Here is a 15,598-nt window from a genome sequence, read left to right as displayed (position 1 = left end):
CAATAGGTTTTGCCTACTGCTCCGGGAGCCCTTGGTTTGCCTGTCCTGGTCCTTCCTTGGCCTCCCATGACAGCTGCTTCCAGGTGGGAACAGAGTTAGGAGGGTAACTCTGACCTTCCCTCCAGCCTCTCCCAAGGAGAGAGATGATGTCTCTGATGGGTAAGCCGGGGGCACAGGGTCTGGGCTAACGTGACCTGAGCCCCCTCGCCTCTTCTTCTACCCCTGGGTCCTACACCCAGGTCAGGACAGGGTCTCCTTCCCAGAGAAGGTAAGTGGTGCTGGGTAGGGATGAGGCAGCGACTCTTAGCACCTGGCTTGGCAACGGGCTGCCCTACCTGCTTCCGCTCTGGTTGCACACCGGGAAGTTTCATGCCTCAGACTTTGGCCCCTGCTGTTCCCTCTGACTGTAAGACCCTTCCCCACCTCACCCATGTATTCAGCACCTCGTTGGGCTTCCTTCCTGAATGACTTCCCATTCCCCCAAGCCAGGCAGAACCAGCCCTTGCCTTCGTCTCACGTCCCAGGACACACTTAACCACGAGTGCATGGTGAAATGTTTACACCTGCGTCTCTCTGTTGCCCTGTGAGCCCCCAGGGCAGGGACCAACGTGACCTCACCTCCTTCTCCCTCATATCTTATTGCCTGGCATACGCTGGATTCCACAAATGTCTGTTGAATGAATGGACTTATCGGAAAGTTCTAAGTGGTTTTAATGTTCGAAAATGTAAAAGAGATAATGACTTCAATCAAGCATCTCCTTTGGTAGACAAAAATCTTTTAAAACGTGGGGAGGGGCCTCAGGTAGGAACGTAACCAAACAGTTCTCTGCAGCTGACAAGGTTAGGAGCTATTAGATCAGGTCAGGACCTCCCAACCTGGCACTGCTGACACCTGGGCGGGATGACTCTTTTTGTTTTAGGAGGCTATCCCAGGCACTGGAGGGCGGTGAGCAGCATCTCTGACTTCTACCTGCTAGATGCCAGCAGCAGCTTCCCAGTTGTGACAACAAAAATATTGACATTGTCAAATTCTGCCCTGGGCGTGGGGGTGGGGGATGGGGATCACATCCAGTGGAGAGCCACTGGGCCAGCCACTTGGTAGGTTTGGGAACAGTCTATATTCCCTTTGCTGCCTGGACGTTTGCAAAGCTGCGCTCCTAAAAATTTGCAAGTCCAGTGCATCTCCTGAGCTCTGACAATCACCACAGCTCCCTAAGCCACAGGCAAAGCCACTTGCCACAGAATGAGGGGTTTGATTGCTACCAATTTCTTAAAACGCTCTCTGAAAGTTCTGCTTCAAATTATTTATGGTGTGGAGGAAATGGCCCCCAGAGAGTGCACAGCCCAGTTCTATTTATAACTCCAGTGGTGATTTATTGACCTGGGAAGTGCTGCTGAAGCTTCGTCGAAGCTCTTGGTGCAAAGCCAGGATCCGTGCGGGGCTCAGGAGCTCGGGGGACGGCAGGAGATCATCAGACTGGAGGCCAGGACAGGACGTTCCGCCTTTTTCTTGCAGACATTGCACAGGGAGCCCTGGTTCCATGGTGACGGAAGCCTGGCATATTTCAGGATCAGCCATCAGTCCTGAGGGCAGGGGAAGCTGGAGGCAAGAGCACAATGAAATGGTCTCTGCTTCTAATGTTCATAAAAGCCCCTCTGACCCCACATTTTATCCAAGGAAGAGATGGCAATGGTAATGAACATCTATTGAGCACTTTCTGTGCCTGGAAGCTTCTAATACATTTCAGCGAGGCACACGCCATCAGCACTGAGTTATGGATGGAAGCAGAGATGGGGGTGGGGAAGGCTCAAACCCCGGGTCTGAAGGCCTGGGAAGACCATGACTGGTATCTCTGTAGAGTGATGTCCTCTGTAAATTTTGTGTGTGGTTCACAGTGACAAGAGATGGTGACCTTCTCATTAAAAGGAAGCCAGTGTCCACTGGATGCCAACCTCCTTCCTCCCCTTTTTCATTTTTTCCTCTAAGCTCAACCATAAAATAATTGTGACATGTGACAAATTTAGTTACTGCCCTTCAAAAAATGACCCCGTTTTGCTTCTAGGTCATTAATCCCCTGGTGTCATTTAGAGTTCATTTTCACTATGGGAAGCTCTTACCCAAAGCCGGCCCAGAGAGACGGCTGGCAATCTGTTTTTCTGCAGGGCAGAGAGCTCTGCTCAATGCCTGTTACAACTGAACAGAACCAAGGCTGCGGGCGAAATACAACGCTGGGGATGGACGAGGTGTGAGCGTGACCTTCTAGAGAAATCACCCAACAGCTCCTTTCCACTGCCTCGTTCTTTTTCCAAATCCACTCAACAAGGCCTCCTATGGGCTCGGTACTGTGTACAGTACTGAACAAAGATATTTACATCAACCGTTCTGTCATCTCGCGGTAAACTATCGTGTGGCCTTGAGATCATTCCGGTACAGGAGTTGTCATCCAGTGGCCTTCTATGGGATGGTGAGAACTCTGAGGAAGGCTGAGGAGCACCTGAGAAACCTGGAACCGTGAGAGTATTACGATGCGCTTGGGTTGGTCCGTTCATTCAATTTATGCTCCAACTTTTTCCTCAAAAGCTTGGCTATCGGTTTCTGCCCAATATCGCTGACTGCAGACATTGGATGGTGTTTTCTCACATCGAACTCTAGACTGTAACCTCAACGAGGGCAGGAGGGACAACTTTTAACCCCCTCAATGAAGGCCCAGCACAATCTGGACGCATGATGCCCAGAGTGCCAGCTCGCGAGGCAGGCTGTCCGGGTGGGGACCCCAGCGCTCCAGCCGTGTGACCTGGCTACTTATCCTCTCTGTGCCACACCTTTACTCACAGTGAAGTGGAACGAATGTTGAGATCTGTTTTGTGGGTTTATAGTGAGTACTGGATAAGCTGATGTACTGCACAGAGTATGTAGTCAAGAAATGAAGGCAGGACTTCCCTGGTGTTCCTGTGGTCAAGCATTCGCCTGCCAGTGCAGGGGACATGAATTTGATCCCTGGTTCGGGAAGATTCCACATGCCATGGGGCAACTAAGCCTGTGAACCACGACCACTGGGCCCATGCTCTAGAGCTCTATGGGCCACAACAGCAAACACTGAAACCCACAAGCTGTAGAGCCCATGCTCTGCAACAAGAAGCCGACGCACTGCAATTAGAGAGTAGCTCCCGCTCGCCACAGCTAGAGAAAGCTCGAGTGCAGCCACGAAGACCCAGCACAGCCAAAAATAAAGGAACAATAAAGACATAAATGTTAAAAAGAGATATAGGGGCCGGGGCTCTTTCTCATGGTTGTTCTCATCAGCATCTTCATTATGATCTCCTAGACTCCCCTCTCCTTCATGCTTCAGCCTCGTTTAATTTCTTGCCAGCCCCCCATGTTATAGGATTGCTCTCCCCTCTGTCTTTGCAGTTACCATTCCCTCTGCCTAAAATGTCCTCTACCTGCCTGTGATAAGGTAGGTCTATGATCCAAAGTCAGGTGTAATTTTCCTAGAAAAAGATCAGAGCTGGAAAGACGTTCTCATTATTAGATAATGAGCCTGTAGACAAGTAATTCAAAATGAAAGCCATCAGTAAAAACAAACAAACAAACAAACCTTAAGGTCAGTCAATAACACAGCTGTCACTTATTGAACACCTCCTGTGTCAGGCAGTATGGTAATTGCATTATGTGCATGATTTCATTGAATTTCCCCAGAGACCCTGAGAGGTAAATATTGGCTCCATTTGTTAGATTAAAAAAATTAATATAAGCATGAAGGCAGGAAAGAAGCCACAGGAAAAAAAACAATAATCATAGGTTGAAATAAAATGCTAAGAATAAGATCAGTTTCCTCCTAAGTAATGGTTGCTATTCTTTTTTCTTGAGCATCTCTTATATTCCAGACACATATTCAACTCTGCTTATCTGATTTTATCCTCAAATCAACAGTAGACGTCATTATCCCCATTTTATGGACACAGTAAGTAATCTGCCCAAAGTCACACTGAATTACAACTGAGATTTGAACTCAGGCTGGTCAGATTTCAAATCTCATAAGTAAAATAGGTTTTCTCTGGGAAAACAGAGTGTTGCTCTGGCTCCGACTGCATGCTACTAAGTCAGCTTCAGTCACGTCCGACTCTTCGGGACCCCACGGACTGTAGCCCTCAGGCTCCTCTGTCCATGGTATCCTCCAGGCAGCAATACTGCAATGGGCTGCCATACCCTCCTCCAGGGATCTTCTCGACCCAGGGATCGAACCTGGGATTCTTACATCTCCTGCGTTGGCAGGCAGGTTCCTTACCACTAGTGCCACCTGGGAAGCCCTGACTCCGACTGGTTTGGACATTCTGGACCAAACCTTGAGTAAATGCAACTAGGAAAGCTGGACAGAATGTAACAAAAGATCTACTTGAAAGCATCTGAGAGCCCCTAAAGACTGTGAGGATTCATGGGACTAAAATTCAATACAGGAGAGAAACCAAGTGTAGCTGGCCCACATTTGAAGGTTGAATCTCCCCTCCAAGTGAAAGGGGAGCCTGTGTGTGAGGATGGCAGCTGAGAAGCACTAACAGAAAGCTAATCAAGACAGGAGAGAAACCAAGTGTAGCTGGCCCACATTTGAAGGTTGTATTTCCCCTCCAAGTGAAAGGGGAGCCTGTGTGTGAGGGTGGCAGCTGAGAAGCACTAACAGAAAGCTAAGCAGAGCTTTTGACAGCCTCATGGGGTGGGCAGGGGCTAGGGGAAGGACACTAATAAACATTACAGTCTTTTGCTTAGAATCCTGAAAGGCTGGGCCCTATGAATAAGAGTGACCAAGAAACAAACAAATCTGATAAGTATGAAACTCATCTCTGAAACAGTTCTGGTGTGAAGAATGGAAAAAGCCCTGTCTGGATGAAGATACTATCAAACAGAATCTCAAAATATGCCTTCATATTTTCTCACACAGGATGTCTAGCACTCAATGAAAAATAACCAGACACAGAACACACAAAAATAACCAGAAACAGAACACAAAAATAACGACACAGAACACAAAAATAACACAGAACAAAAGAGAAAATTAAAAAACAGAGGATAAAAAGAGACTAAAAGGGAAACCTGGTAGCTCATATGGTAAAGAATCCGCCTGCAATGCAGGAGACCTCAGTTCGATTCCCGGGTTGGGACATTCCCCTGGAGAAGGGATAGGTTACCCACTCCAGTATTCTTGGGTTTCCCTGGTGGCTCAGATGGTAAAGAATCTGCCTGCAATCTGGGAGACCTGGGTTTGATCCCTGGGTCGGGAAGATCCCCTGGAGGAGGGCATGGCAACCCACTCCAGTATTCTTATCTGAAGAATCCCATGGACAGAGGACTCTGGAGGGCTATAGTCCACACGGTTGCAAAGAGTCAGACACGACTGAGCAACTAAATATACACATAAGGGAAACCGGGGCGGGGGGGTGTTTTGTGGTCACTTTCTAGTTCTTGATCTGATGATGGCTTTATGAGCATAAATCGCTTCACGGCAGTTCATGGAGCTGTACACCTCTGAGTTGTACCCTCTTCTGTATGTGCATTACCTCTGAGCCATCAGGGAAGCCATATCTTCAATAAAACAGTTTATTTAAGAAATTAAGTGACTGGGACTTCCCTGGTGGTCCAGTGGTTAAGAATCTGCCTTCCAATGCAGGGGACATGGGTTTGATCCCTGGTTGGGAAATTACAAATCCACGTGATGCTGGGCAACTAAGATGGTGTGCCACATACACTGAGCCTGACCTCTCTGGAGCCCGCTTACCACAACTACAGAGAAGCCTGCGTGCTGCAATGAAAGATCCTGCATGATGCAACTAAGACCTGAAGTAACTGAAAAATAAATCATTTTTTTTTAAAAAATTAAGTGACTGATGTCTTCTCACCTTCAAAGAATCCAGTTCAGCTGTCCATGCTGGCCACTCAGCCTCAGGAATAGGCCAGGTCTCTGAATGCAAAGGTCTCTGCAGGACACTGTCCATTTGGGGATTCAGGAGGCATTTCTGAACTAGAAGAGGGTATGCCCAGTCAAACTTCAATCCAGAAATCTATTCTAAAAACCAGCAAGTCTCTGAGCCTTTTCATTCTCTTTCATTCCCAGATCCTTCACCCCCTGACAAAGTCCCTCTTTTGAAGGGTGCCTTTGAACTCTATGAGTGCCACACCCACACCCCTCTGATGGTACTGCTGTGGTCTTCCGGTATCCTAGAAAACTGCCTGCCTGCTTCACCATCTACTGCCTGGCTATAAGCTCCTTCAGCACAAGGACCACCACCTCTGCAAGCCAGCTCATCTTTGTAAACCCTACAACACCGATAGGGGTCTGGAACGCAGCAGTCTTTAGAAATGCTGAGTGAATAAGTAACTTCATCAATCTGGTACACGTCTTTCTTTCAAGGATGAAGAAGCTGAGCCCAGATGAAGGAGGAGGCTTGCAAAAACTAGTGGCAGAAGCAGGACCAGCTAGAATTGATGTGCCTCCAACTGTGAAAACAGATGCCAACCCAGACTGCAGGGATGGAAGCTGAAGGTACAGAAGGGGCGGTCCATCCTGAGCAGCGGAAAACTGGAGCCAGGTCTCTCTTCCTATTTGTTGGCACCATGCAACATACCAGGCACTAACATATCTGAAAAAGATCACGTTATCCTCCTTTTAAAGATAAGGGTCCCGGGCTCAGAGAGGTTAATTAACTCATCCAAGATCACACAGCTGGTAAGAACAGAATCTAGTAATAAGAATCTCTAAGCAAGCAGTTATCAAGAGCAGCTCAGTTGCCTAAAGGTAACATTATCCATACTTTCTTCACTTTTAGATTGAGCATCTTAAAACAAAATAACCCTAAATACACCCCTAGGAAGCCTCCTCCCCCAGGGCTGACAGTCCACTGCACTGGTAAAATAAGGCTCAGGGAAATTCTTTTCTTTTTAATAATTAGAATAATAGAACGACAAAATCCCACCCATGTTACCATCTAAGTAACCCTTGTTGGTATTTTAGTTTATCTTCTAGCCTAAGCTGCCAGTCATTCACAGATATTCATGTACAGTTATATCAGTGGTATATATGTTCACTCCAGAGAAGGCAATGGCGCCCCACTCCAGTACCTCTTGCTTGGAAAATCCCATGGACGGAGGAGCCTGTTAGGCTGCAATCCATGGGGTCGCTAAGAGTCGGACACGGCTGAGCAACTTCACTTTCACTTTTCACTTTCATGCATTGGAGAAGGAAATGGCAGCCCACCCCAGTGTTCTTGCCTGGAGAATCCCAGGGACGGGGGAGCCTGGTGGGCTGCCGTCTGTGGGGTCGCACAGAGTCGGAAACGACTAAAGTGACTTAGCATAGCATACGTTCACTCAGTCGTGTCTGACTCTTGGTGATCCCACTGACTGTAGCCCATCTACAGTCAGTAGATGTAGATTCCATGGATACTCTGTCCATGGAATTTCCCAGGTGAGAATACTGGAATGGGTTGCCAGTTTCTTCTCCAGGAGATCTTCCTGACCCAGGAATCAAACCTGGGTCTCCTGCATTGCAGGTGGATTCTTTTACCACAAAGCCACCAGGGAATTCCCTCATAGTTGATAAGTAAGAGTTAATTAACAATACTGGAGTTTCCCTGAATAGTTTTTCACTGTTATAAATAACCTGGCATGTACATGCCTGTCCACTGAGCTTTTCCACACACAGAATTATTTACTCAGGATGAATTTCCAGGAGTGAAACTACAGGGCTGCAGAATTTGGCCATTTGGGTATGGCAGTACTTTTCTAACATATTCTCCTTAAGAGTGAAACAAAAAGGCAAAGCCAAGCAGGAAAGAGAGTGCAAGACAGCAGGCTCTGGTTTCCTTTAGTCGTCTGCACTTGACCGTGGGCGTTTCCCCACCCTGGCCCACCTGTCAGATTGTCTTGCTGGCCTGGACTGGTCTGAGTATGCAGACTCTTCCTAACTGAAAATCGCACTGACCTCTGACAAATGCCGTCATCTCAGACTCGACGTCCAGGTGGTGGCTTGTCTGGAAGAAAAGACATCCCAGCAGTTACTCTGCGTGACACAGGAGGAAAAGCCTTCCACACTTGACTACAACTGGAAAGAGCAGCCCCTGGCCCCTGCAGAAAGTGCATCCTATGGCTGGATCCACTTTCCTGTGTGTGCACACGTGTAGGCAGGGCGCCCCCTCCTCCACCCAGGACCTTCAGGGGAGTCCAGGATTTGCTCCCAATGATACAGGTGTAAGGAAAAGCTTCCATTTCCTTTATTCAAATTGAATCTCCAAGTGGAGACTGATGAACAGGTTTTAAAAGCTGTTACAAACATAGACAATGTGTTAAAAAGCAAATATATAACTTTGTTGACACACGTCTGTATAGTCAAACATCTATGGTCTTTCCAGATGTGAGAGTTGGACCATAAAGAAGGCTGAGCACCAAAGAATTGATGCTTTTGAACTGTGGTGTTGGAGAAGACTCTTGAGAGTCCCCTGGACTGCAAGGAGATGAAACCAGTCAATCCTAAAGGAAATCAACCCTGAATACTCATTGGAAGGACTGATGCTGAAGCTTAAGCTGCAATACTTTGGCCATTTGATGAGAAGAGCTGACTCACTGAAAAAGACCCTAATGCTGGGAAAGATGGAAGGCAGAAGGAGAAGAGGGTGACAGAGGATGACTTGATTGGATGGCATCCCCAGTGCAATGGACATGAACTTGGGCAAAGTCCGGGAGATGATGAGGGACAGGGAGGTCTGGCGTGCTGCAGTCCACGGGGTCACAAAGAGTTGGACATGACTTCGCAACTGGACAACAACAAAAAAGGCTGGGAGGGGGGCAGGGCGAGGAGGGCAGCCACACAAGAGAGTCTTCAGGAGAAATACTCTCTCTGCATGAAGGTCCTTCCAGCCCCTTGTGACAGCCGATCACTGAGCTGCTCCTGCGGCCCCTGACTGAGCACTCAGGAATCCAGGTCAGGCTGGACCCAAGTCCCTGCACCACTCCATGGACCAATTGTCCTCCTCTTCCCCACAAGTGCACAGGCTCTGGAAGAGCTGAAGTGGCAGTAGGAACTCAGCTAGTTGGCCTGGCGGCTCCCAATGGGTTCAACAAGAGCGACAGCTGGATCTTCAAGGCAGGTTAGAGTTGATTCCAGACCAGCAGCCCAGATCTTGCTTTCTCTTGGGTTTTCCAGTGGGGAAGGGGCCCCGAGTGCAGTGTAGCTGTGATAGCTCCCTTCTCCCAACTCCACTGTGTCCACCAAGTATCTGCACCAGCCACTGCACCGGCCACCTTCCTGCCCGGAGGATTCTGCACTCTCATTCTCTAGTGAACTTCTATGTATACATCAATACCTAATCCAAGTGTCTCCACCTCTATGAAATCTTCCCTGACTCCCCTTGGCTGAGTTCAGCCACCTGCCTATCACATAGCCCCTCTACACTGCACTGGGACACCTGGGCTCTTTGACTATCCCTCTAAATGGACTGACTAATCCAGAGACAAATATACAGGGGCGTGGATGATGGCCCTACCATCTTCTGATACCAATCCAATCACAGCACCACTTATCGGAAACCCTCTGCACCAGGCACAGTGCCTGTTCTCTCACTGCGTTTCCTGCCCCCAGAACACTCCACTCACACCTCCTAAAACTCTGTGTCTTCAAGGACCAAGACCCTTCACACCCCAGTGCCTTTGCACATGCTGTTCTCCCAGCCTAGAGGGTCTTCACACCATCCATCTACATCCTTAAAAGCCTAGTTTTGTGTGCTTCCTCCTCCAGGAATTATATTCCCAAATCAGTCTCCTTCTCTCCACTCACTGCTATGCTTCAAGGGAATGCTTTTGCTTGCACCTGGGTTTGGAGTTAGTTTTATTAGACACAGACTTCAGGTTTCCTTGGCCTTTGTATGCACAGAGTAGCCTCATAGGCACTAAACTACTTTCAGAGGCACTGCATTCAGCACGTGATCAGAGATCTACAGATATTTCTCCTGCTTCTTGTTTATCCCATTAGCCTGGAGAGGCGTGGAGCCAGGCAACCTCAGGTTGAACCTGGCTCTTCCGCCTACTGGTTCCATGGTCCTGGCCAACTCAGTTGAATTCTCTGAATCTTGCCCTCTCCATCTGCAGAGTGGAGCCACGAATATGCTCCTTGCAGGGTCTTGTCAGAACCAAATAAGAGTAAACATCTACCAAATGCTCCACGCAGAGTAATAGATGGATAAAGCCTCACCCTACACACTCCACTCCCCTGCCTCTCTCCAGGTAAATTTTTTTGGGGGATATTCTCCATAAAAGGCAGCAGATGAAGAGAAACTAATTGCCTGGATCCTCGGAGGCCCAGGCTTGGGGTCGTTGATTTAATGAATTAAGGGAGTTTAGGGCTCTCAGTTTCGCTGTTTCTTTCAAGATGAGATTCCATTTCCAAAGGCTCATATATAGATCTTGTTGACCAGTGCCCAGAGGAGAGCAAGATGTTTCCAGGACATGGAGAATGGAGGAAAAAGCAGGGCAAGAGGAAGTGGAATTAGCAGCTTCCTCGCCTGGTTGCATGTGTCTTTTTAAGGCTGGGGTCTCGATGACCCTCTGGTGTTAGTACACCAAGCCCCTGACCACCCCCAGTGGAGCAATTACTGCTTGACCTTATATCCTCAGTGAATATCTTTATGTGATGCAACGTGATGGGCATTTGAGGGGGGTCTCACAGAGCCCTACAAGAGCTTAGCAACCCCCACCCTGTGCTATCCAGGCCTAAAAGAGCAGGTGACTTCAGGAGGTGAAGGGTGAGCATTGGGCCACAGGGTGGCTATTCTTCAGGGTCTGGGTGTCTTTATCTGCCAAAGGAAACTCCATGCCCATAGAGAGGGCAGGGACTCTCACATCCCAGGAACAGCAGGGAGCCAGACAGGGATAAGACATCCAGTGCTCTGATGGGTCTTCCATTTGCTGAGCTGACCCCACCCCCACCCCACCACCACCACTACTGGAGCCTGCAGCAGGCTGGGCATGGGCCGAAGGGCACCCTTTCTCCACTGCCCCTTGGCACCCAAGCATCTGCCTTCAAAAGCGGATGACACCCAAGTGCAAGTAACAACAATGGTGTCTCCTTCTTGGCTTGGGAATGTCAACAGCCTAGGTCCTGGTGAAATCCAGAAAAAAAGAGATGTCCTGGGGCTCGGGGTCAGGAAAAAAGTTAAGGGGGCCCCAAGAAGGTGCCCAGAGCCCTGTTCAGTCAAGTCAGTTTGGGGCTGGGGTGGGACTGAGAACCCCCATGTCCATTTGGGAGTCCAAGAATGGAAGGAACCTGCCCTCCTCGCACTCCCATCTCAGCTGAAGCCAGGGAGGTACCAAGACCCCATGTTCCCAGCTGAAAGACAGTGGGGGAACTGGCCAAGCTGGCCTCGTGGGATTCCCTGCTTCGGGACCAACGCTCGAGAGAACCTACAGAGCTGGGGAAGGGCACTAGGCCGGATGCAGGGCTGACCTGCGGACAGTGGCGGCCTGGACAATGAGGCAGGTCAGGAAGATGGCAGCTCTGAGGGCTGGCCGCCCCCATCCCCCCCACGCGCTGTCCTCTGCCCTGAATGTCTGTGTTCCCCCAAAAATGCGCATGCTGAAATCTTAACCCCCAAGTGAGGGAATTTGGAGATGGGGTCTTGGGGGAGTGATCAGATCATGATGACAGGGTCCTCTGGCTGTCCAGAGGAACCAATGTCCTTGATAGAAGAGATGTTAGAGAGCTGGCTTCTCTGTCCACCATGTGAGGACACAGGGAGAAGGTGGCCATCTGCACCCCAGGAAGAGAGCCCCCACCAGAATCCCACCACGTGGCTGATCCCCAGCTTCCAGTCTCCAGGACTGTGAGAAATAAGATGCTTGCTGTTTCAGCCCCCAGTCTGTAGTATTTTTGTTAAGTGAGCCCAACAGACCAAGACACTTTAGATGCAGCCCCGAGAAAGGGGTCCAGGGCCTGAGCCCACTGAGGCTCAACTTCTATCACCCACTCAACCAAGGCGAGAAGAGGAAGTTGGTGGGAGGCGATCACTGACCCTGAGCCACTGCTATGGCGGGAGGGGGAGCACCCTCTTCCTGACGGGTGGAGCTCAGATGGACCCCAGCTCTGAACCCCAGCCTGCCACTCCCGGGTGTGACCTTGACCAGCTTTGACGCTGGGGCTCAGTCTCCTCCTTGACGAGGGGGGATGTTGGGAGGATGAAGTGAATAAACCACAGAAAGTGCTGGCTCAGGGCAGGCTCTGTGAGTCTCCCATCATCATTGCCTCCCGGGAATAAATGAACAGCAGCCTGTCCATATGGGATGCCCCCCTCATAGCCCACACCCCACCCTCCCTCAGGAGGCTGTGATTAACGGGAGCCCCCTCCCGAGTGCAGGGCTCCCAGGACCCGCCCTCTCGGCTCTGGCACGTGCCCCCTTCCTCAAGTCCGTTAAGTATCCCCCCAGCCAGTCGGGCAGCCCTCCTGGGCTCTGAGCCCAAGCCCAATGTCCCCACCGGGAATTCCATCTGTGTTCTCTGAAATGAAAATCAGCACCAGTAAAACCCACTTCCTGCCCAGCTGCCAGCGGGAGGAGCTGCCGCCACCACCACGAAGGGTCTCCGTACCCCCAGGGCTCTGCTTGGCTGCCTGGGCCTTGGGTATTTGCGGCCTGAGCCATCTGGCTGCCATGTGCATGGCCTGCCTGGGACTCTGCAGCCCAGTCCAGCCCACAGGCCTGCTGGGATCATCTTCCCAAAGCACAGCAGTTACTGCTGCACCTCTTTGGCAGCTCCCCATTCACTGAAGAACCGGGTGCAAACACTCCTGTGGCCAGTCAGGTGCCCGTGACCTCGTGTCTAACCTCTCAGAACTTCTCCACTCGGAAGTCCCCTCACTCGAGCCATCCTGGAGCCCTTTTTGCTTCTTAAATACATCACGTTTATTTTTCACTGCCTTATATTAATATAGGGCTTCCCTGGCAGCTCAGATGGTAAAGAATCTGCCAGTAATGCAGGAGACCCAAGTTCAAACACTGGGTCAGGAATATCCCATGGAGAAAGGAATTGCTACCCACTCCAGCACCTTGCCTGGGAAATATCACGGACAGAGGGGCCCGGTGGGCCACAGTCCCTGGGGTCACATATTAATATCTGCACACAAGGATCGGCCTTGCAGGGACAACAGGGACGGACTCACTGAGGGCCTGGTCTGTACGTGCCAGACCCCTGCTGCTGCCCACATGCCCCAAAGGCTCACACCGCACCCAACACACACCGCCTCTCCACCCTGCAGTGGCCCTGCACAGAAACCCAGGTTCAAACCCAGCTCTGCTTATGCAAACGACTGAACACACAAAAGGCTGAGCTAGACAGCTGCCTGTAGACAGGTGTCTTTGGGCATGACTTGTAACCTCCTTGAGCCTCAGTTTTCCCATCTGGAAAGGTGGGGGGTGATAATAATAGCACCTCCCACACAGGAGGACTCCCTAAGTCAGTTACATAAAGACCCCGTGGTGACACATGTCAGTGTTCCCTCCTAAGGCCACAGAGTAAGACAGTGGCAGAGCTAAAATTTGAAGCCAGGGCTCCTGGATGCCTACCCCCTTGACAACTGCTCACACGAGGACCAAGTTCCTACCTGTGGGACAGCCCTGTACAGGGTGTTTCATGAGTTATCTCCAACTGTCTTCATGTTCATTCTACCAAGTAGGATGTAATATTCCCATTTTACAGATGAGTAAAGCAAGGCTCAGAGCAATTAAGGCATACACATAGTCTCAATCTTCTCCTTTTTGACCCTCACTGTAATTTACAATTATTTCTCTCCTTGTCTGTGTGCGCATTTTGGCCTGATTCATCATTTCTCCCCAGACCCCAGCACCATGCTTGGCTTGTGACAATAGGTGCTCAATAAATATCTGTGAAAAGAAATGGCAGAGCCAGGCTTTTGTGGTTTGTGGAGGGACAGTAAGCTATTCCTCAGATCAAGAAAATGGGGGTGTTCTTGGTGAGCTGCAGCCATGAAATTAAAAGACACCTGCTTCTTGAAGAAAAACTATAACCAGCCTAGACAGCAGACTGGAAAGCAGAGACATTACTTTGCCAACAAAGGTTCATCTAGTCAAGGCTATGGTTTTTCCAGTGGTCATGTATGGATGTGAGAATTGGACTACAAAGAAAGCTGAGTATTGAAGAACTGATGGTTTTGAACTGTGGTATTTGAGAAGACTCTTGAGAGTCCCTTGGACTGCAAGGAGATCCAACCAGTCCATCCTAAAGGAAATCAGTCCTGAATATTCATTGGAAGGACTGATGCTGAAGCTGAAGCTCCACTACTTTGGCCACCTGATGTGAAGAGCTGACTCACTGGAAAAGCCCCTGATGCTGGGAAAGATTGAAGGTGGGAAGAGAAGGGGATGCCAGAGGATGAGATGGTTGGATGGCATCACCAACAGGATGGACATGAGTTTGGGTAAGCTCCGGGAGTTGGTGATGGACAGGGAGGCCTGACGTGCTGCAGTCCATGGGGTTTCAAAGAGTCAGACATGACTGAACAACTGAACTGAACTGAATTTGGTGAGCTGATTTGTAAAATACTGCAAAATGGGTCATGGCAGATTCAAAGTCACCTGTAAAGGAGGGAGTATAAGCTTATGATTGGCCATGGCCTTTCAGAATATCCACAGGGGAGACACCCTGGCCCCTGGGGAGGCCTGTCCGGGCCCAGAAGCACATCCTTCCAGGAAATGAACCTGTCAGGCTGATGACACCACTAACTCTCTCTGTTTCCATCCCAGGCTCCCAAATGACTCTCTGACTATAAATGTTGATTGACTTACAAACAAACCAATGAACCATGAACTGGACTTTGTAGATAACTCCACTATAGGGAGAGAACAGGCTGATTATTTTTTTATCCATCCAATATTTCAGCCTGTGCATAGCTTGATCTCACATGAGAAATGATTGTTAGTGTTCAGGTTTATACCTCAGACTCTGAATTCGGTCAATGTAAGTCAGCCTGTCCAATCCCAATGAACAAATCGGGTCTAGTTTCAGAGCCTGCCAGACAGAACGGCCCCTGGGTGGGTGGGAGGGTTCACTGCGACGAGGCCTTCTCAGCCCACCGCCAGCCTCTCTCCCAGGAGACCCCTGGCACAGCCAACACCTTTCCTGGAACTCTGCTTTCAGTCCTGCCTTAACTGAGACATGGGGACTGTGCCAGGCCCCTCAGCAAGATGCCGACCTCTCTCTCCACCCCTATTCTGCCTCTGAAGAAGCTTGAAAGCCTCAGGCAGAGGGATGAGCGCTGGCCTGGGAGTCAGGGGCTCTAGGTTCAAATTCTGACTCTGAACCAAGTCACTGTGGCCCTGAGCAGGCCCCTTGGTCTCCTGGAGTTCACATGGGCTGTGTGGCAATTTGGATTAGAGGACACCTGATATCCTAAAGGCTGTAGGGGAAGGAAGGGACAGAGAGGTTTGGCCTGCAGAAGCTGGGCTGGGAAGGCCAAGCAGGGAGATGCAGACGTAGGGCTACACTATCAAAAGCAGGCCCCTCTGACTGCAGAGCCCCAGGGGGATGGTGGAGAACAGGGCCGGCTA

At 49.9% G+C, this 15,598-nt stretch overlaps 1 protein-coding gene across 1 annotated transcript in view; it reads right to left on the bottom strand.

Moving 5' to 3' along the window:
• Positions 1-693: 693 nt before the first annotated feature.
• Positions 694-15,598, bottom strand: part of C6H4orf50 (chromosome 6 C4orf50 homolog) — a 71,261-nt gene continuing 56,356 nt past the window's right edge. The window contains 3 exon segments of the mRNA XM_027544996.1: positions 694-1,600; positions 5,893-6,014; positions 7,974-8,022. Coding sequence (XP_027400797.1) covers positions 1,355-1,600; positions 5,893-6,014; positions 7,974-8,022 — 417 coding nt within the window. The 3' untranslated portion in view covers positions 694-1,354.

Source organism: Bos indicus x Bos taurus, chromosome 6 (assembly GCF_003369695.1).
Source record: "Bos indicus x Bos taurus breed Angus x Brahman F1 hybrid chromosome 6, Bos_hybrid_MaternalHap_v2.0, whole genome shotgun sequence".
Taxonomy (NCBI): Eukaryota; Metazoa; Chordata; class Mammalia; order Artiodactyla; family Bovidae; genus Bos; species Bos indicus x Bos taurus.
The sequence above is the reverse complement of the archived record's forward strand: the minus strand, read 5'-3'. Positions and strand labels throughout refer to the sequence as shown.